A 21,610-nucleotide genomic window follows, 5' to 3' on the forward strand; every position below is an offset into this window, starting at 1 on the left:
AAGCAATTATGAAAATCCACCCAACCTTCTCTCGTGCCAGAGAAACGCCATGCAGTGAACGAGTGAATATGGTCTATAAAAATGCAGCCAACGCAATGCAAGAGATGAAAATAAAGAAAAATAAAGTGATAGTCGGGTGTTCAAGTAAAAGGTCACGACAGAGGTGTCAAACCTGCCCATTGATAGTTGCCGTCAATGTTTACCCAGTCGCCATGGTTGATGGCCTTCTCCCAACCCATCATGACAGCCATGAGGCGGCACCCGGTAGCGCTGATGGTGCAGATCAGGGCGTCACTGCCATGGGCTAGGATGGCGAGGTCCATGAGATAAGCGCGGCCAATGAAGCTGCGCAGGCGAGTCGTTTCGGCCGAGGGAGTGACGGGCATCGAGGCAGCCGCGCTGTCGCTGTTGATGCCGGAGCGTCCCAGATTCCAGAACATGCTCGCAAAGAAGCCGCCTTCCCACCCAAATGTCTCTTCGACAAACTTATGCATGACATGACGGTCCTGCTCCGGTTGCGGTGTTTGAGCTTTGGCCGCAAGTTTGATCATCTCCTGAGCCCTGGGCGAGCGCTTGAATTCTTCCGAGTCATATACTTCGGGGTCATCAGACGCAATGACTGTGAATGAGTGTTGCTTTGCCACGACGTTCTCGCCGCCACTGGGGGCGCTCGTGTTGTGTAGGTCTTCAATTATCTCTCGGGCCTTGTCCGCGTAGAGATTGAGGGGTATGTATGCACCTCGGTACTGGTACTCGAAGGGGTGCTGGTCGCCGTGGCGTACATGAATACCAACGACGGTCCCGTCGTGCTTGTGGCCTTGGGGAGCTTTCGCCTTTTTTCTTAGCTCAATGATTCGACTGGTGACGTAAGAGTGGTCGTCGTGATTGAGGTGGAACAGAGCCTCATACCCCGTTCGAGCCAAGTCGAACATGGGCCGCTCTCGATCCTGGTCCCTTTTTGAAGGACTTCGTACTCGTTGGCGAAGCTGTTTCCAAACGTTTCCTTTACAGTGGCGGCTGACACCACCAAATGGCGGGCATGACGAGGACAAGGAAGCATTTCGTGCCGCGGGGGCGATTGGCAGCGCGGGACGGGCGGGGCCTTGAAAATGCCCGTATACTCGCCGTATGCCCATCTCGAATCGTCGATGAAGAATGCGCGCTTCTCCTTCTGGGCCAAACCATATGCCATCCACAGCATCATAAGACTCGTACCCAAGCCCGCATCGGGGGTCTCGAGGACAAAAGTAAGGGATGATCCACAGACTGGTTGATCTACCAGAGTGCTCTTGCTCTCGCCGACTAAATGGCCTTCTTGCGCCCGGGGCGAGATCCTCCACGTCCGGTCCTGCGTACCCGGAAGTAAACCACGCTGTTCGGCTTCGTTGACATCAAGAAAGTAGGGATCCTGGTAGTAATAATTTAACCCGGCCTTTTGGGACGGGTAGCTCTTCCCATGTAGCTCTCGTACGTGCGTGGCGACCTCGTGGCATTTGGCGCATATGTCGGCGTACTCCTTGGTCGTTAGGGGGAAACTGTAGGAGGGGGTATGGACACAGTCCACTTTGACCTGCCTCGACGATCTGTGACGGCTATCGGGGTAGGAAACTCGGGAAGCTCGTCTTGGCCAACCATCTCATACTCCTCTTGGGCCCCCAGAGCCCAGTCGACAACAACAGGCACTTCTCCAAAGTGCTTCACGACCGCCTTGGCGATATACATAAACGCCACTATGGACAGGAACCATCCAAAAACTCGGAACACCCGACTGGGCCGGGGGCTACCGGGGATTTCTTGGGCCTCGGCACCAAGGCCGGAAGGCCAGGAGATGGCGGAGGCGAGAAGAGTAAATGATTGAAGCTGAATCGGGAAGACGACGAAGACAAGGGGACCTTCTCATTCGTAGACGTGCCGGTATACGATGCGGCTCTGCGCAAGTTGAGTCGCGGTGGGATCACCATCATCTTGGCGTGGGTGCTGTGTGTGAGGTCGAGGGCGGGAGGCGGCATCTTTGCGAATGCTGGCAGATAGAATGGGATATGATACAGATTATTAAAAAGTGGTAGCCCAACGTAACGCGGCGTCTCAAGGAGTGTGGGAACAGGTGAGCTGCTCCAGTGGCCGTCTGGTATCCAGGATCGACTGGCAGCGGGATCCGAGGGACAAGCACGCACGGCCAGGGGCCAATCTGGGAGTTGGCCGGTCTGAGGGAACAAAGTGGTGGTAAAGGAGGGGCTAGAATGGAAAATAGGAGCGACGCTTCGTCGGCACGGCGCACGTGTCGGTGTTCAGAGTCCCATCGAGCAAGAAAAGAGGCAACGAAGAGACGGGGGTGGGTTGTTTGCCCTCACCTCGCTGGCGGTGACATTCAGGGTATGCGAGGGAACGTCAGGTGGTGAGCGAGGGTTGGCCCAAAGGTCTGTGGAACGCAGTACTTGTATGTATTCGGATCGCAAGAGGCCAAACAGAGACAGGCAGACGAAGACGAGCCCTGAGGGTCGAGCCGGGTGGGTAAAACAGGGCCGATCGTCAAGGGAAGTAATGTCTGGTACTGGTAGTATGACAACAGACCGTCGGGCTGTCACAAGGACCCATCCATGCACGGAAAATGGGGAAAAGGTGGAAACAGAACCGGGCTTGCCAGGCAGGGTTCCCTTTGGACTGGTAGGTACAGTAGTAGTGAAGAGCGCCCCGAAGATGGGCTGCTCGCTACTGGCTGTATACGCAATGCTCATCAAACGCAGACGATCTCACCGGTTCCGAGTCTCGGGGAAGGTGAGAGTCAGAATGGATACTGGGTAATGCCGTAATGCTGTAATGCTGTAATGCTGTCGAAGCCCTGGGCACACCGATATGAGGATGGTGATATATGTAGGGCAGACGGTGTTTGGTACATGCAGTATGTACGTCCATTCGCCTACCCAGCATAAAATGACGATAGCCGCGGAAGCACGCAGGGAGCCAGTCCGGCAGTGGATGAGGCAGAGGCAGGACAGCGAGCCAGGAGTAATACGAGACAAGAGGTTTTGACGAAAAGTGCGGTTGGATCTCATGGGGTGGGTGAGTGTGAGTTACAGTAGGGATATCAGATGGCTAGACCAGCTGCCCGATCTGATGTCCTGATGGGAATTTGGGATTGGGACGTGGATATGGATGTGGACGGGCGAGAGCAGCAGAGCAGCTCAAGCGCAACTGCTGCGGTGAGGTGAGCTGGTGAGGTGCCAGACGGCTTGGACGGGCAGCGAGCGCGATAGCAGCTTGCAGGGTCTAACAGGGCCCCGCCAAATGATGTCACATGGAAATAAGCAACGGTTCGGTGGTTCCAGTGTTGCATCGCAGAAAATGAGGATTGGCAAGAAAAAGCTGAAAGGAGGGTGTGCAACAGGGGGGGCCAAGCCCGTGTCATTGGCGGAACTTTTGAGGGTACGAGTAGAGGAGAAAAAAAGGGAAAGGGACACGGGCGATCCGTACAAACGAAGATCTCGTGAGAGACGCCTCGTTTTATGGCATGGCATTATGCCAGCAGTCTGGTAGGAGGGAACGGGAACGAGAAAAAGGACCAGGTGCAATCACTTAATTAGGTACTCGTGCCCGCCTGCATTTGTTAACGAACTTGAAGGGAGACAGGAAGGAGCCAGGCAATGGCCACCGACCTGCTGTCGGGTGGTAGATGCTGCTACCTAAGGTACCCGCATTAGGATGAATGTATGTACATGTATCAATATACATGGGACTGATAGACTCTGGGATTGATGCATCCAACTACCAGCCCATCTGGCTGCATCTCGCATGGCATGGCATGGCCCGAAGGATGAGGATGATGTGGGATGGGAGCAAGCTGCAACAACGCATGCTACTTTTTTTTATGGTTAACCAAAGGGTCCCTTTTCGAGAAGCTAGTAGTATCTACATAATGTACCTGTTGCTAGCTGTGCTGCTGACTGGCTATTTTGGTCGATCCCTACTAACCCCCTGACCATTCTGAAACAGTCTAAAGATCTGCGGAGAGGGCGGCCCCCCGGTCCCCTTCCCTTTGCCTGGGCGGGATCTACTTCTACTGTAGTAGCCGAGTGAGATGTGCATGTTATGAAGACCAATGAGAACATACCAATCCGGGTTTGGGATCTCTGCACCAACACCCCAAACGGGCCAATCCGAAGGCCGACCTCAAGTGCTCTCTGAGAGGGAGTTACCCGTGCAGTACTGCCCGTGGTCTGTTCTATGTACGTAGACCGGTCAAACGACCGTTTCCGCACAACCTTCGCTGTAGATGATATATTGTTAGACCAGGTACCTACCTGGCTGCGTGGACCTAACACTAACAGCATTGGTGGCAGGCAGGTACGGTAGTCGGTCACGAGCAAATAAGCCAGCCGTTGGTTGGTATTATTGTCTTGTTTCGCAACTCCCGTTGGCCGTTTGATGTATATAAATGGAAAGAAACTGGAGGAAGACAAAAAACGAGGCGGGGATCCTGGGTGGAGGGTGCAGGGTGCAGAGTGCAGAGTGCAGAGTGTAGAGTGCAGGGTCGCTCGTGTTTGGGCTTGCTCGTGTCTGTCTGTCTGTTTGTGTCTGTCTGCCCAACCATGCCGGGCGCCGGCGGAGTGGACGAACGACATGGGCTTGAGCCTTGAGGGCACTTTGGATGACACCTGCACACCGGCTGCGGCCCCCCCTCAATCGTTTGCGCTAATAACAACCAACCAACAAGGGGAGAACTGGCGGGCGAGCTAAACTAACAAACACGTTTATCCAGACTGGCAGGATTGAATGGCGCCGGCCGGGTGGGAAAAAGTGGCTTTTCGCGCACTAGTTCCCCTTCTTGCCCACTGCCGTGCCCTCCAGGCTCCGAAAAGATGGAATATTTTTTCTTCTTCTTCTTCTTTCTTCTGAGGAAGAATGCGCTATTTGCCTGTAGTGGATGAATCTTAGGTGGAGAGAGAGTCCGAAGCGAGCAAGTTTTTTGTTTTCCGGATCCCTCCAAAAGGGTCGTTCTGTTCTCGCTTCGTCCCGTCCGACCGTTGCATTGGCCCACGGCCCATCTCGTGATGGCATCTGCTAAGTTGTGCCTGATGCTTTGTCGCATTATTCCAGAGCCACCCATACCTGACCGGCCGATTCCGAGCGGCCTTCGCTTGTGGTCAGGGAGTCTGACGCCAGCTGGAGCAGACAGACCACGATAAATATGGTGTAGACAGTCGGCCATAACCATGATAAATGCAGTTGAGCGCCACCACACAGTTGCCGTGTCTCAGAACCCGGACATCGCTAAACCTAAGAAAAGCAACCAGGTATTCGTTGATGTATAGATGATCTGCCTCGACTGACCCTCCAATGTCCGTCCAGGACTGGGCATTAGGCGTCGTCGCGTGACCGATAGTCTTGAAATCGATTGTTTATTTTCTTCTCGCTGTCCATTTCGACGTGTCTTTTTATCGTCGGCTAAAATTACATACAGGGCATCAAGTCCGCTGCGACAGATGTTTTCTATCGTCTCTAAAGATGGATTTCCCTGAACCTCTTTCTCCAGGAGCTGCAGCATTAACATAAGAACGAACGGGGGGGGAATGAAGAAGAAAAAAATAAGATACAACCAGAACCCGCTTATTATATAATATATAACGCGGTCGTGTCCTGCGACGGACATGCAAACTCCTTCCACGGACACCTCTCAAGAATAGTAAAAGTGACCCGGTCCATCGGTTTCTTCCCGTCGTCAGGGCATTCACATCCACAAACACTCCTGTCGTAGCAAATAGCGCAACAAGATGGGGGTATAAAAGAAACGGACAGAAGCAATCCCAACCAAAAACGCCAATACCTTGGACTTCGGCGCCCCGGCCGTGTCCCCAATATAAAATTTGTACATGCTCCCGAACGAGCCCCGTCATTTTCACGCCTCAAGAGCGACCTCCTGAGACTCATGGGGAATTGTCGGGCTTTCCCGGACTGGCTCGGCGTTGGCCGGAGCCGCAGCCGGCGCCGGCGCCTCTCCCGGCACGTGTATCTTTCGGCCATCACTGGCGATACGGACGCTGCCTCGCACACCTCTAACAACGTGACCACTTTCCACCTTCTCCTGGATCATTTCGTCCAGGATGCGACTCATCTCGTCAACTGATTTGGGCCTCTTGCGCTCATTGGTAGGCGAGGCGCTCTTCCGGGGCGGGTCTGGTAGCGCTCCAGACGGTGGAGGACTAGCTGCCTGCTCATACAGTAAGGAGGTTCGTGCCTCGCGTACCTCGCGTACGTCGGGTTTAGGAACCTCCTTGTCCAGCCCTTCAGCGGCATCCCTCGAGCGGGCTGCACTGCGCAGAGCACCAAGCATTCGGTCCTTGTCATCCAATCTCGCTCGGAGTTCCGCAATCTCGGCATCCTTCTCCTTGAGTACAGCGGAAACACTATGGTCTTCCCCAACCATGATGCCCTTGTTAGGCGCGGAGAACCCAACTGATGTGCGTGACGAGCTCGCCCTTCTTGCATGGAGGAGCCGTTTTTCAAGAGTGGCTATGTACCGGTTCTTGTCGGCGAGATCGCTTTGCAAAGCTTGGTTTTGAGCCGCCAGAGAAGCAACACCATCGCCGTACTCGCCAATGCTATCGTCTTCCTCGGCTGATGGATCACCGGAATTCGGTCGTCGTTGAAGATTAGATCGCCGGCCGATTGTAGAAGACGACGAGTTCATCGAGCTCGTTCTCTCAAGTATCGGGTGGCTCTTGGAGGATGCAGCAATCGAGGTCCGGACAGATGGAGCCAAAGAAGACTGCGAGTAACGGGGATGTATACCCAAAGCACTGTAGGCTCCGCTGCTATTGACACCAATGGACTTGGAGCTCAGAATCAGCTTGTTCAGATGATCGATCCGTTCTTTCAACGCTGTGCGCGCAAGCTGCATCTCCAGCATCTGCTCCTCATGCCTTGCCGCGGCCTCCTTTTCGCGCATGCGCTCCTCGACCACTTCTTGGATAACTTCTTCTTCTTCCGCCGCCTCAACAGGCTTGTTTTTGACCTGTGTTTCAAGCTGGGATCGAAGTTCCAGGATCTCCATTCGGTACCGCTCGAGCAGTACCCTAGCTCCGCCCTCGCCGCCAGCACCCAGAGCTTCCTCGGCCTTTTTAGCATGGCTGACAATGCTGTTCTTCGCACGGGCAGCAAACTTCAGTGTGTTGATAGTCTCTGCCGTATGGCTATTTGAGGAAGCGGCACTGCCAGCTGCGCCAATCTGGATGGTGCAGAGAATACTGACGAGGGAATTCCCCGACAACGCCCCTTGCAACAGCCTCGTTAACTTGCTGTCTCTGTATGGAAGATGCTTAGTGTCCAAGGGCGCGCCATCTTTCTTCTTAGCATCTGACAGTTTGGAGATGACATTTCCCAAGGTCAACAGACTCTTGTTGATATGACCTCCTTCTTGCCGGCGCTCCTTGGTCTCGGCGGCCTTTTCGGAACCAGCAAGATCAATCAAGCTGAGAGTAGAGACGCGGACACCGCCCGGGACTAAGCCTGAGCGCTTGCTGTCCGCTCCGGACGCTGGCATCCGCTCCCTACTCTCAACCACGATCTGTACAACGGCGTGACTGCGCGAGCTCCTGGCGTTGAATTGTGTGCTGGCTGTCCTACGGGCTTGATCACCACGGGCAATAACCCGCAAAAGTTGCGTTGGACTCTGAACGATTTCCTCCTTCAGAGGAGTTGCGTAGACGCCGCGCTTGCTGTCTTCCCGTAGTTTGATTTCTTCTTGTGCACCTGCACCTCCTACTCCGCCGCCGGTTGACATGCTCAGAAGATCGTGGATCTTTTCGTTGTAAATTTCAAGATAGCTGACACGTAGTAGAAAACTCCCGCGACGGCGTTTCCCGGATGTAGGAGAAGATATCGGTGATGGCGAGCGGGATAACACCCGGAGACGAGGCTGTTCCTTGCATCGAGAATGTTTTGCCCGTACCCGTCATACCATAGGCGAACACAGTGCCGTGGTAGCCTTCCATAACCCTTCGGACTAGTCGCTTCGCTGTATGGTCATATACCCTGCTGTTGTCGTCATGAGTCGCAAACACGTTGTCGTAGTGGTAGTCGCCGCCTTCTTTGCCTCGATATGATACGAGCGACTTCCGACCATCTACCATCCATTCGCCCTCCACCCGTCCCTGGTCGCTGGCACCTGCATCCGGCCGCACACGCACGCTGACAACGACATTGCCTTTACCGTCCACACCCTTTGAGCTCCGTTTGTCGTTTGTGGGGTTTGAGCTGAGGTCGGGTGGATCGTCAAATGTCGTAGCCGAAGTTGAATAAGAATCCTGGGCTGAGGAACTGCGACTCTGCGGGGGCGAAGCGATACTAATAAGCCCGTCGGAATTCCTGACGTTACTACTACTGAGGACGGATTTGCTGTCGCCGCCTCCATTCAGTAGACTGGGTACTCCGTGGCTCACTTTGGGTGCAGTTGATACCCTGGGTTTCCTCGAATTGCCTGTTGCGCCAGATAATGGGCTTGGCGGAAGACTGGATATGCGCGAATCGCCTTTCGGGGGTTGTGGGAATGAGTTGATGCTAACTGTCTTGCGTATCGTCTTTCCGTTAGGGGTGGCTGCTCCTCTAGGGGTCGGCAGGGCGGAAGTTGGAGCAGGCACAGGCGGCGGTAGATTTGTTGATGGTGCGCGGAGACCACTCCTTGGTGTACTCGGAGACCTACTAGCTGCGTGCAGGTTTCCGGTGCTCTTGCGCGTCTTGGGAACGGGTAACGCTGGCAGCGCCGAGGTGGGCGGCCCGACTGACGGGCGCGACGGCCTGGGTAACGTGGCCATTGTTTGATCTCGGGCTGACGTCTAGTTGCTTGAGATCGAATTCCAAGCAAACCGACAGAAAAGCCAACGGCCGAGTGTCTGATAAGGCTGGGTTTACACAGACTAGTACTCCATCAGTTTCGAACTACAGCTGTAGGTAATATATCCCGCTGCTGCACAATAGCATTTAGGGTTTTTGGAGCACAGCAGCTCCTGCGGCCATGCAGCCACGGGATCACGTATGTCAACTCTTTTTCAAGGCTGACAACGCAGAAACAAACGCCGACCCACAAAGAAGCGAGTGACCGTTGTAAGGGTAGTCGAGAGATAATTATGGATTATATGTGATCGTCGGTGAGGCTGGTAATGGTGTGACCGCTTAACGCTTGGGTGATTATCTCAGCACTTGGAATGTCGCACAAGCGAAGGACTAACTGTGATGTTCTGTTAGCTGCGCATGTCCTCGACTCGGACTGGCAAAGGCTCTGTTTGAGCTGCTGGTCATGTTTGGACTTGGTTGCAAATCCAGTGCGTGTATAGAGCCTTGGGCTTTAGGGAGTAGAAGATCGCATGACGTACAAAAGCCTGCCCGGCGCAACGAGGGGTGGTGTGGGAGTGACACAGGACCCTGGCAGCTTTAATTGACTGAGTCCGCAATGTCTAAGGACGGAAACGAATCGGCGTCGGAATCGGATACGCCAGTTGCTTTTTCTTTGCTTTTTCTCTCGACCAGCTTCGTGCTTAAAGCGAAACAAGCCAGCGGGATGTCTGAGCGACGATTCTCGATAATTGCGCTGCTCTATCGGAAAGTGATTTGGTGTGCCAGACAAACGAGGCCGTTGCAAAAGCGAAGGGCGAGGGCGCAGGCGTTTGACCCTTGTAAAGGTGAGTTGTCCGGGATGTGAGTGGGTATGCCGTGAAATAAAGCCCAATCTCCAATCTCCAAGCGATACTGGCAAATCAAAGGCCAGATGCAGCGTGGCAACGAATGCGGGCTGCTGCGTTGGGCGGTGGGTGTTGGGCGGCGGGCCTCGAGGGATTGGTCGTCCTGGTGAAAGTCAAAGGAAATTCAGAAGATGGGGCGCGGGCGCGATGCGGTTATGGTCTGGCTGGCTGGCTGACTGTCGAGCTTGTTGTGCAAGAGGCTTGCGGGACGGAGCGACAGAGACTGTGTGTTAGAGGGTGCTAGGGAGATTGAGCGCGCAAGTAAATGGGTCCAGATTCCACAGAGAGTTGAGGCCGTATTGCGGTGCCAGTTGGAGAGCGACGTAGGGGTTGCACGAGTTCCAACAAGCAGCAGCCGGGTTGCTGGATTAGATGGTAGCTATCGCCGAGTTCCAAGTTCCAGTTCCAGTTCGAATTCGAGTCCAAGTCCAAGTCCAAGTCTACCGGAGAAGCCAAGAAAGGAAGCCGAGAGGGGGAGAAACAACAAGGGCCGTATAGTGGTGATGGGCCGCCAAGGTAAAAGAAAGAGAGACACTGTCTGTCGGCCTACTATGTATGGAACGAAAAGCAAGACACGACGTTCACGACATAACCTTGACTGGCGCAGAGGGCGAGAAGGGTTCGGAAAGAAGAGAGGGAGAGGGGAGGGAGCGAACAGGAGAGGGCGTGCGTTGCATGTGTGTAATTCATTGATGGACCAGTAGGTAGAAGCAACCATGCCATGCCATACCATGCCATACCACCATTTCCCCTCAAGCTCTCTTCTCTCTTTCTTCCTCTCTGTTCCTCTCTCTCTCTCTCTCTCTTCTGTCTAGGTTACTGCAAATGAACAAGCCCACGCTCGTTTTTTCCCTTCCCACCCCCTTGACGCAGGCTCGACTGGTTTGAACTTGTTCCCTTGCCTAGTGCCTACCTCCGTCCAGGATACTACGATGCCTATGCCCCATTCGGGCAAATCAATTTGAGATGGCGACCGAGGAAGGTCATATCACAACAACGTTCACATGAAGCACCCCTGTTGCTGCTCAATTACCACTCCCCTGTCAGCTCGCAGGCTTGTCACAGACTTGAGGAAGGCCGGCATCAATTGGCTGGACTGCTTGGTCTTGGGACTTGAGCGTAGGTACTTAAAGCACCTTGTTCTATGGAGTACGACTGGAGTACGACTGGAGCCAGGGAGCTGCAGTTGGATGGTACCCTAAGGCCAGTAGGTGCGTGCGGGTAGGCATGTATGTACGTGCTAGCTAGGCCATGTAGATGAAATGCAAGCAAGGCCCAGAAGGTCCAGCTAGCTACCGCCGTCGTATGTATGTCAGTAATCACATACATACCTACCTACATCTTACATACCGATATCTAGAAGTGGGCAGGCGCGGAGGTCGCAAAGGTCGCAGTCGACCTGAGATGGATGTTCCAACACACACTCACACACACACATTGTGGCAGGTATACAGATTCATTTAGACTACCTACAGACAGACACCTCCGTACGGAGTACACCACATGCATTGCAGTAGCGCATGTTTCTGTCTCTCCTGCAAGCCTGCCAGCCTGCACCCCAATTGCCGCTGTCCCGTGTCTTCAAGCACTGTTCACCACTTGCCCCCTTCCCCTTGGGTGGGTTTCGTACAGCGCCTCTGTCGGCGGCACAGCCGGCTGTAATTGGCTATCCTCATATCCCTGGCGAGCTTCACTTGGCAGTGGGAAAAAGTATGTACATGACATCGTGTTGTAATTGCGGCAAGATATTGAAGGCCCGCCACTGAACCACGTTGCCATGCCGCTTTCTACATACATATATGTACAGTACGACCATCGGGTGTCGTATGTTGATTGATCTTGGGTCGCATCGCTGTTTATCGTCTTGCAGAGAAGGGGGTGTTGCAGTAGCAGTCGCAGTTGCGGTTGCAGTAGCTGCTTCACCACCGGTCGGTCAGTCAGTCAGTGGGCATCCATTCATTCGTATTGAATCTAAGGTTGATGCCGATTCTTTGCTTCCTCTGGGCACACCCAGAAATGGCAGCATGCCAGGGCCACTTTTCCTACATTACCATTACCTTGGCTCTGATCGGTACCAATCAGTTGATGGGTTGATCAATCATGATTGATGGACTTGATGTGTATGTAGGTACCTCTCTGTCCATGACCCTTCTTTCGCTTCCCTTGAGTCGGCCCCTGATACTGTTGAAGAGTTGGTCTCCTCCGCGGCGCTTGTGACCCTGCAGGACTCGCAGCTCCAAGAGCCGAGGTTGTCAATGTCCAGCGGTTTGGCCATCTAGTTTGCTCAACTCGCGCAAAAGTTGCTGTCATTGATGGACCCTTAGGTACCTCCCGTCCAGTAGTCTCATTCGATCGCGAGATATTGCAACGCAGATCTCTGTCCGGTCCGTCGCAACTCTTTCGCGGGCGCGTTTATCACCGCACTTGTGAAAGCCAATTTCCGCATCACAGACCATTTCTATCCGCATTGAGATGGCACATTGTGCACAAGTGGTCTAGCTCACCAGCACTATAGCCGATAGAGCATAGTCGGCTTGGAGCTCTTCCACCATCCCGACCGTTCCTGAACTATCCTATACCCTACTGGACCCTCAAAACTGTACAACGTAGTAGTGTAGTAAAGGGGGTGGTGGTCCGAGCTAAGCCAAGCAAGCATGCAAGCAAACTGCTGCAAGGTACATGTAACTACGGAGGCGTGAAGGCAAAGAGAGGGAAGGGGTTCAGAGAGGAAAAGAGGAAGGGGGGAAAAACCGTTTCTCTTCAAAGGCACAGATGTCTGGACGACGCCCCACGCTGCTTTCCCGGCCTTCAAAGATGTCCCCTGTTTGTTGATGTTGGCCGAACAACCGGCAGGATCCTGCTCCGTGCGTGCATGTGCTTGGGCGACCTACTCCAGTTCGGAGTGGCACGTCTGTTGCAGTGGATTTCTCGCATCACCAGAACCAAGATCCAACTGCCATAGGAGAAGCTGGTATGCTGATATTTTCCCCGGCAAGCCCTACCTGCCGGGCCACGGCGCACATGAGAAGAAGCAAGCCTATGATGCCGCCATCTCACGACTAGTGCAGTGCCGGAATAGACCTGGACCCTAACACGGAACGAACCTCTCCCTCCAACGCCAAGACGAGATGACAGCCGCATCAGGGTTCCACGAAACTCTGCATGACAAACAAACTGCAAGGTACGATTAATGCCGTCCTCGACCATCGACTTATCAACTCGGGCACATGGTCGAACCATGCAGGCACCCGGCGAACGTCCCTTTTGCCCATGTTTTGCATCGCACCTCATACCAGTTTTAGGGCCACACGCGCAGCAGCTACGCCTGAACAGGGACCGACAGTCTGGAGTAGCTCAAACTCTGGTTGATACATAACGGTTTTTCTTCTCCATCGCGACTAGCCACCGGCAGATAGAGGCCGCGGGGGTGAAAGGCGCAAAACCCCGCTGGGCCGAAGAATTGGACTGCACACATGGTCAGATATGTAAGATACGTAAGTTGCCACGAAAGAAACATTTGGGCTGTATCCCCTCGATTGCCAAGTGCATGTTGTCCAGTAGAATCGACGCGATGCTTCCTCTTGTAATGTGATACAGCTAGAGAGAGACTTCTGAATTGTCCTTACGTGCCGTACTTTAGCTATTCTGCGCTTCGAACCCCGGTATTGAAACTCTTCGTCATCCGCTTATTTCATTCGGTATAGAAGCCGTCCAAGTCTACCGTACCGCTTATAGCTGGTAATCAGGAGATGGATATAATTGTATATGCTTATCGAGTGTCGTAGAGGTCAAGGCGTTCTTGTCCTATCAATAATGATCCGTATTATAAGCTATAATAGCCAAGATAATCTCCGTTTCTTTTTGCTGCGCCCTAGCTTGACAGCATTTATGTGCCTCTACCTGAAGTAACCAGTCGGAAGAAAGTGACCAACCCCAGCCTGCCAGGCCGCAGGCGAAGGGTTCAATTGTTGTATCTCACAGCGTCCGTTCTCCGGTCCTGAATCGTTCCAAGACAGCGATCCTCGAGCAAGGAAACTAACTGGCCGGGTACCAGTTACCGAGATGGTTCTCTACCCGGCTTGTACAAAAGTATGGCTACACAGGTGCAACGCGTACCTAGGTATGCTTGGGGATCGAGGTGGCCCAAGTTTGTAATAGGAGCAGTACTTTACTTAGGATGGCCTGTGAAGGGTGGTGCTTGCTTTAAGTGGTAACTACGGCGAGATGCCGATTAATGCAACAAGAGCTCGAGTTCAGCTGCCGCCGCCCGCTGTCAAAGTCGTATATCACTTCCGAGTCTAGTCGCTGTCTCAAGGCTACCATGTGTATAACCGACGGCGTTCCAACTCTGCATCATCATCATAGGGTACGTATTCCGCGACCGACACTTCTCGTTTCAAAAACCTCGACAAGCCCTGACCCAACCGCCTCTTGGAGCACCCAGTCAAACGACAGCCCGTAGAACTGTTTCCACTTCCTCGTCTGGCCCGGCAGTATGCCTGCGAACTCGCCGCGCGAACGCTTGGCGGCGCGGCGGACCTCGTCCCTGGCGACCGCCCCGTCCCAGCGGTCCCGTAATAAACCCTCCGGGGCTTCCCGGTACCGAGATTTACCGAGCAGTGCGACGAGATGGTCCAGAGCCGATGATACTAACTTTAAGAACGCGCCGTTCCCTGGGATTGCTAGCCGGAGTTCGGTTGCATTGGCGGGAAGCGATAACGGGCCAGGACCTCCCCCACTGCCCCCGGCCGCGTAGACGGCGCCGGCGCCGCCCACAGTGCCCAGTGAGCCTGTGGGCTGCCGCGACACTGTCTCCAGTGAGACGAGTGATGTCCGGTCCTCGGGGCGTGAAAATGTGTTCATGGTATCCGACACCGACGAATGCGTTACGAAGCCCGCATGATGCGCAGTCAAAAATCCGGCTCGGAACAGGCTATCGACATCGTGTTCGGACAACGCCGACCGGTGTACACATTGGGTGTTGGGGGTGTTCTTAAGGTAGGCCTTGAAATTATCCTTGGCTGTTGCGGGTATGGTCGATGCGCTGTCTATCAGTGTGTCGAGGTCTGAAGACAAGATTAGCGTCTCGCCAATGTCGCCACGTCTTGCGACGACAATCTTGCGTATAAACCCAGATTGTGCCAGTTGAGCGATCTCGCGCTCGACGGCGCTCGGAGAAGACAACAAAGTCTGTATATGGGATACGGTCACTATAGGCGGTAGGGTTTTGCGATAGTTGAGCACCTCGGCAATCCTAGTCGAAATCATTCCCCGGCCTGCTGTGGCATGGGCGTAAACATGTGCGAGCGGATGTACTGAATGGCTTGGGCAGTGTCGCGAAGATTCATGTCGACTGCCAAGGCCTTGACCAGCCCGCAGTCATCAAGTTTGTCATCGAAAAAGTCATATTCCTCATCTTCTTCGCCGCCCGCAGATTGCGATGGTGCTGATCTTCTCTTACTGGGAGAAGCTCGCTTTGCGCCTGTGCTTTTGGAGGCTGCCTTTTTAACCCGGCTGGAACGGCCCAATATCGACCGCAAGCTCATGGTTCCTGTGGAACATGGGAGTTGGTGATGAATGAAATGCGAGATGTCGATTTGTAAGAGGTTCGGTATGGCGGGTGGCGGGTGGCGGAGTTCGGAAGGTCGGCGCTTTGCCTTAGGTCGAAAGCAAGGTCCCGCCAAACTAGATCCGAAGGTTTAGGCGGAATTCCAATCCAATCCTGGTGGTGATCCATATCCCGTCGTTCGATGACTGTGCTTTTCAACTGCATGACTGTGCTTGTGGAATCTCAAAAAAAAAAATATATAACGGTTCGGCACGCTAAGCCTAAAATGGACGAACGCGCAGAGCCTGGGAAGCATTCACTCATCGCAAGGCGACTTTCGCAGGGCTGCGAGGTCGGTAGGTCAAGAACTGCCAACTATCAAATGCACCGACATAACTGAGATCGCAAAGAGTTCTCACATCCATAGTACCTGCCGCCTTATTATTACAATTTTATTGAGTAACGCCCCTGCTTGGTAGTACCAGAACATATCGCGAGCCCCGAGTATCCACGATTGATCCCTATGAGCAGGTAGTCTCGACTCGTCCATACCCCGTAGCTAGATTACTAGATTGATTGTGGAACGATCCCGAAAACCAAAACATCGACTCTCTCTCTCTACTCCCTCCAAAGAAAGATTTCAACTCACCCCCGATAAAGTACTCAAACTTAGACATGGCGCCTCATGTTGTTATGATCCGCCACGGAGAGGCAACACATAGTGAGTTCTCCCAATTGAAAGAGGATATAGCCGATCGTCCAAAAATGCTGATGATGCGCAGATGTTGGCAATAAGTCACCCCTCGTGAAACCCTTGCGTTGACCGCCATTGGCTGACTCGCTCATACATGACTGGTCCATACCTGACCCCGAGTTGACGGAGAAAGGGGTTCTTCAATGCGAATACCTCGAGAAGGATCTAAGGAGTCGGTACTCGTTTGAAAAGGAGAGCACCCTGATCGTCGTCAGCCCGGCGAAGCGCACACTGCAGACATACCATCACGGTCTGAAGTGGCTGAGCGACGAAGGTGTACCGGTGCTGCTTCGTGCCGAGTGGCAGGTGCGTGCGCCGTCTCCCCCGGTTTCACGAGAGCTTCCTGCTGACAGAGTAGTAGGAAACCACCGGCAACCCGTGCGATGTTTGTACCGAGGTAGCTGTGATAGAGAAGGAATGGCCGTCTCTGGACTTCTCCCAGCTCGATCCTGTGTATCCGGCCAAGACAGGGTTGTATTTCCCGTCCGAGGAAGCACTGCAGAAGCGCGCACGATTCGCGCGCGAATGGCTGTTTCACCGCCCAGAGACTCACATTGTTATAGTGACGCACTCGGGCTTCTTGCAAAGGGTCGCAAAGGGGCAGAAGTACAAGAACGTCGAGTATAAAATGTACGAATTTGAGGACGCTCCAAGCCAGGATTTCAGACTCAGGGAGATCGACCATGGCCAGGCAGAAACCCTCGATTAAGCTGGCAGTCGAACTACAACATCAGACAGCACGGGTTATGGAAACCCCTGGTCGGGGGTCGCGTGACGAACCATGGTCCCTCTACCAAGTTTGCTTCCGTCTGTCGGCGTGCAAGGAGTTGTTTTACATTAAAAAACGTTGGCAACCAGGCTTTTTCTTAATCTACGTACGCGAGTTCGAGCGACAGGCCAGGTAACCGTGAATGCATAGTGAGCGAGCCTAGGGCCTCAACCATGGGTAGTCTACAATGATACGGGTTCCCCGAGTTGCGAGGAACACCACCAACAGTGTCAGCACTATTGGCCAGAGCTGTTTTGTTGTCAGTATGTAGCCACGAAAAACCATGGGAAGCCGATACGGAGAATAAAATCGGATTCCCTCAAACGAGCGGCTTTGAAGATGATCTAGCACATTGATTGAGCCATGAGACACCGAGCCAAAAGTTTTGGCATGTCTGCAAGGCGAAGTCGAAACCGACAGTGCGTTTGAATGTGAAGAAGAGAAGAACAAGAAAATTTCCAGCCGTGGACTCTCGGTTTTATTCTAGCAGCAATTTCCCACCCTGCCCCCCATAAGTGACCAAAGCGCCCCAAGCTTCCAATGACAACCTCTCTCTTCCTCTCAAGCTCTTCAACCTTCAACCCCCACTCAGACTCAGGCGGCTCCAGATCCCGTTACGAGGACCGTCCACTTAGGATTCAGCCGATCGATCAACCAACCTCATCTTGTGCTTCTTCACTCATACCTTCGCTACGTGCCTCTCCTTCGATGCATGCGTTACATGTACCTAATATACACAGTCGCGTCACAAGATGCATCGGCGGCTCGGTTAGAGGTACCTGATAAGAACAGGTTGGGCATAATTCATCGCAAGACCAGTTCTCAAGGTGACGTCACTGACGGTACAATGCAATCAAACCAATGGCGGTTCCTGCGTACATGTACCTCCATACTTAGTAGATATAACGGTTTTCTTGTCGCTGTCGTCAACTGCCAGCCAGGTCTGCTATGTGAGTACTGAAGTACTGAAGGCCGGAATACTGAAGTAAATCACCAATCCCCACCGGGGTAGTATCGGGATGCTTTTGTCTTGCTTTCCACATCTGGCATTCTCCGCTGGGGGTGGTAAGCGGAACGCTCCGGTTCTGGCAACACACTACAATACCATCATCGTCTCTGTCTCGCTAAGCAGGCACATGCGCTTCCGTGTGCTTTCTTTCACGGAGAGAGAGGTTGGAGCCCATGATGTGCATGCCAATCGAGATCGGACACTGTATTGGGTGACAAGCCAAGCTTGATGGCTTTGGTGTTGCCGCGTACTATCATCATCCTAGGCCTTCAACGACCGAGGACCGCCAGTCGCGAGAGTCACACAATGATGTACGGTTCCGGCGGTGGGCTGGTGTGCCTCACTCCCATGGTCGCGTGAGGCATTGGCGAGCATGCACCAAGAGGTGTGTGTGTTGATCTGGTCAAATGGTGCCAACTGGTGGTGATCCTGCGCCTACACGTGTGACTATACTAAATCCTCATTCGCTGCGGCTAGGCGTATAACCTGCCTCGACCTCTGGATTGACTTTGAGCTTGCCAAGGGCTTGGTAGGGCTTGAGTAGAGCGTTATGCAGGAGTATATCGGTATAAAACTAGCATACTGCCCAGCAACGCCTCTCCTCTTGAAAGGCGCGAAGTCGTGCTTCAGAGAAAGAAGGATCTTCTTGGCTGCTCTTTGATCGATCTCTGGAACTCGCTCCGGTTTCCTCTTTAACCGTCTGGCCATCACTACCTGGGTTAGGCCTGGTTACGCAAATCAGATATTGCAGCAAAAGCCCGAGCCGACACGGCCGAGACCCTGCCTGCCTACCTGCCTACCCGCCTACCAGAAGACCCTGCGTGCACCAGCCAGCTCCGTCACTGCTTTCCACGCTGTCGTTACAGCTCAGCTGGCGCCAAGACAAGCCCCTTCAGCTGGTTTTACTGGGCTGGCCTCAAAGCTTGCGTGCCCATCATCAGCCCAAAGAAAAAGAAGAAAAAACTAAAAACTAAAATAAGCCGTACAGTTCCAAACGTCGAAGGGGGACAAAAAGTTTCGAATACACCTCCGGCAGGGAACCGAGTCCCGCGTATTACTTCCTGCGCTCTACTCGAGTCTCGTTTTTGGCCCTTGGCCTGCACTACACGACTCGACACATATACAGGCGCCTGCTCTTGACAGATCGGACCCGAATATTCCAATGCAACCCTTCCACTTCTTCTCCTGCAAGTTCGTGAGAAGCAAGCAATCTACGAGCAGCTCTTCGCCATGTTCCAGACGGCGTCGCGGAACTGGGTGCTGTCGCTCCTGGTCGCAGTAGAGCTTTTGCCCGCTGCCCCGGTGCTTGCAGTCCCGGCTGAGCAGCAGGCTGTTCTAAAGTTCGACGCCGGCGAAAGCCAACCCCAAACAAAACCGTCGCAGAGAAAACTTCATGGCCGGTTCCTGCATATTACAGGTGCGACAAGAAACCCCCACCACCACACTTCGCTTCGCTTCACGTCACTTGACGTCCCCAATGTCTCGCTCCCCCAAACCTTGCAGTCCCGAGCGGGCAGTGCAGCGACTGACAATAACATGTGGCCCGAACAGACTTCCACCCAGACCTTTATTACCAAACACACACGTCGACCGAAGCGAATGACGCCTGTCACAAAGGGAAAGGCCCGGCTGGTGTCTACGGCGCAGAAACCTCGGATTGCGATTCGCCATTCGCTCTTGTCAATGCCACCTTTGATTGGCTCGCCAAAAATGTACAGGACGAGGTCGATTTCGTCATCTGGACCGGCGACTCTGCTAGGCACGACAGCGACGAATCCATTGAGCGCACCGAGAAAGAGGTCATCAAGACTAACCGCATGATCGCGGATGGCCTCGCCGGCGCTTTCTCCGACCCCCAGGGCCTGGCCATCCCTATTATACCAACATTCGGCAACAATGATATCCTACCTCACAATGTCATGAATGCCGGTCCCAATAAGTGGCTCCGAAAGTATCTCGATGTTTGGCATGCATTCATTCCGGAGGCGCAGCGTCATGCATTCGAATATGGCGGCTGGTTCTATACGGAGGTTGTCCCGGGTCACCTGGCCGTGTTCAGCCTCAACACGTTATACTTCTTCGACCGCAATGCTGGCATCGACGACTGCATATCGCCATCGCAACCTGGGTACAAGCAGTTTGCATGGCTCGACGCTCAGTTCAGTTACCTTCGCAGTCGCGGGATGAAAGCCATCCTCATGGGTCACGTTCCTCCTGCTCGCACTAGCGAGAAGCAACTATGGGAGGAAACATGCTGGCAAAAGTACACGCTGTGGCTCCAGCAGTACCGCGATGTCATTGTGGGCGCCACCTACGGCCATATGAACATCGACCACTTCTTGATTCAAGATACCCATGAGATCGATCTCGACCTGCTCGATAACAGCCGCGACAAGTCGAAATCGGGCAAGAAGGGGAAGGGGCGAAAGGCTCACAAGAGCGCCAACTCTCTCTCTGACGACGACGATTCGGTGTCGATACAGAGTGGTAAAGATTATCTTGTGGAACTTCGGGATGCATGGTCAAAACTACCCAAGTCTGCCATGCGGCAGACCAGTGAGGTAGAGACGGCGAAGAAGAAGAATAAGAAGCACAAGAAGAAGAAAGGCAAGAAAAACAGCGATATCGGGGGTCCGTGGGCAGAACGATTCCAGCTTTCGCTCATTTCGCCGAGCGTGGTTCCGAACTACTACCCGACTTACCGCATATATGAGTACAATATTACTGGTCTTGAAGATGCCCCTACATGGAGTGATGTCCGACGAGGCTCGTCTTCAGAGGAGGAAAATGGCTCTATGGCGGATTTCAGAGCAACGATCGAGCACCCCTGGCAGAGAAGGATGAGATCGACTCGACGGCGGCCGCGAAGAAAAAGAAGAAAAAGAGCAAGGAAGAAAAGAACGAGAACAGTGCGACTCTAGTCATTCCGGAGGGGCCGTCCAAAACAGCCGCTCCTGGCCCTGCTTATTCGCCCCAGACTCTGAGCTTCACCGGCTTTACCCAGTATTTCGCAAACTTAACCCACATCAACAATGACATGGCCTCGGAAGGCGTCAATGATGATAAGATATCCCCTCGCGGGTGGAACGAAGGGAAGCACAGGGGCAAGAAACTCTCGCATAAACCCAAGCCCCGGGACTTCAACTATGAAGTCGAATACTCCACCTTTCAAGACGACCTTTACGAGCTTCACGACATGACAGTCCGCAGTTTTGTAGAGCTGGCATATCGTATCGGACAGGCTCCTGCCGGTTCCACGGCCTCCACTCAGGAGTTACGAGCAGATGGTGATAGTGACGAGGAAAATAACGACGTAGACGACGAGGACGAAGATGACGAAGATGACGAAGAGGATGAAGAGCTCAATGCAGAGAAGAAGAACAAGAAAAAGCATAAAGGCAAGAAGAAGAAACATAAGAAAAAGAAGAAGCTGACAGAGTTGTGGCTTCACTTCTTAGAGCATGCCTTCGTTAAGACTAAGACCCGAGACGAGATCAAAGAGGATCTGTGATCGGGCAGTCTCTGCAGCTTTATTTTATTTTATTTGTTTGTCATTACAGCATGGAGTTAGGGCGGCTTTTTATATACCATGTAGGGCGTTGTCGGATGGCAAGTCGGGCTGTTCAGATTTAGAGACAGCGATGCCATGGATATATGGGTTGATTTAGATCATCTGCATTTGAAAGGCGTAGCAGCTGCATCAGCAACTGCATCATTCATTTAGAATTGCACCGCTGTATCTAGAGGACTTTCGTTACACCCGCATTCGACATAATGCAAGACAACATTTGATCGATCT

At 53.3% G+C, this 21,610-nt stretch overlaps 5 protein-coding genes across 5 annotated transcripts; 2 read left to right on the top strand and 3 right to left on the bottom strand.

Moving 5' to 3' along the window:
• Positions 1-152: 152 nt before the first annotated feature.
• PG997_003869 (uncharacterized protein) lies at positions 153-2,009 on the bottom strand (the record flags this gene model as incomplete). The annotated part of the gene is made up of 4 exons (XM_066808184.1): positions 153-947; positions 968-1,535; positions 1,556-1,860; positions 1,893-2,009. The coding sequence occupies 4 exons, from the start codon at positions 2,007-2,009 to the stop codon at positions 153-155; spliced, it is 1,785 nt and encodes a 594-aa protein (XP_066671802.1).
• Positions 2,010-5,893: 3,884 nt separating this feature from the next.
• Positions 5,894-8,807, bottom strand: PG997_003870 (Kinesin-like protein kip2; the record flags this gene model as incomplete). The annotated part of the gene is made up of 2 exons (XM_066808185.1): positions 5,894-7,820; positions 7,849-8,807. 2 exons carry the CDS (start codon positions 8,805-8,807, stop codon positions 5,894-5,896), a joined length of 2,886 nt encoding a protein of 961 aa, XP_066671803.1.
• Positions 8,808-14,090: 5,283 nt separating this feature from the next.
• PG997_003871 (uncharacterized protein) lies at positions 14,091-15,277 on the bottom strand (the record flags this gene model as incomplete). The annotated part of the gene is made up of 2 exons (XM_066808186.1): positions 14,091-14,985; positions 15,048-15,277. The coding sequence occupies 2 exons, from the start codon at positions 15,275-15,277 to the stop codon at positions 14,091-14,093; spliced, it is 1,125 nt and encodes a 374-aa protein (XP_066671804.1).
• Positions 15,278-15,954: 677 nt separating this feature from the next.
• PG997_003872 (phosphoglycerate mutase-like protein) lies at positions 15,955-16,742 on the top strand (the record flags this gene model as incomplete). The annotated part of the gene is made up of 3 exons (XM_066808187.1): positions 15,955-16,000; positions 16,167-16,339; positions 16,395-16,742. 3 exons carry the CDS (start codon positions 15,955-15,957, stop codon positions 16,740-16,742), a joined length of 567 nt encoding a protein of 188 aa, XP_066671805.1.
• Positions 16,743-19,041: 2,299 nt separating this feature from the next.
• On the top strand, positions 19,042-21,322 carry PG997_003873 (vacuolar endopolyphosphatase; the record flags this gene model as incomplete). The annotated part of the gene is made up of 3 exons (XM_066808188.1): positions 19,042-19,228; positions 19,363-20,567; positions 20,621-21,322. 3 exons carry the CDS (start codon positions 19,042-19,044, stop codon positions 21,320-21,322), a joined length of 2,094 nt encoding a protein of 697 aa, XP_066671806.1.
• Positions 21,323-21,610: the final 288 nt, after the last annotated feature.

Source organism: Apiospora hydei (genome assembly GCF_038363865.1).
Source record: "Apiospora hydei strain CBS 114990 chromosome Unknown utg000004l_segment0_segment0, whole genome shotgun sequence".
Lineage (NCBI taxonomy): Eukaryota > Fungi > Ascomycota > Sordariomycetes > Amphisphaeriales > Apiosporaceae > Apiospora > Apiospora hydei.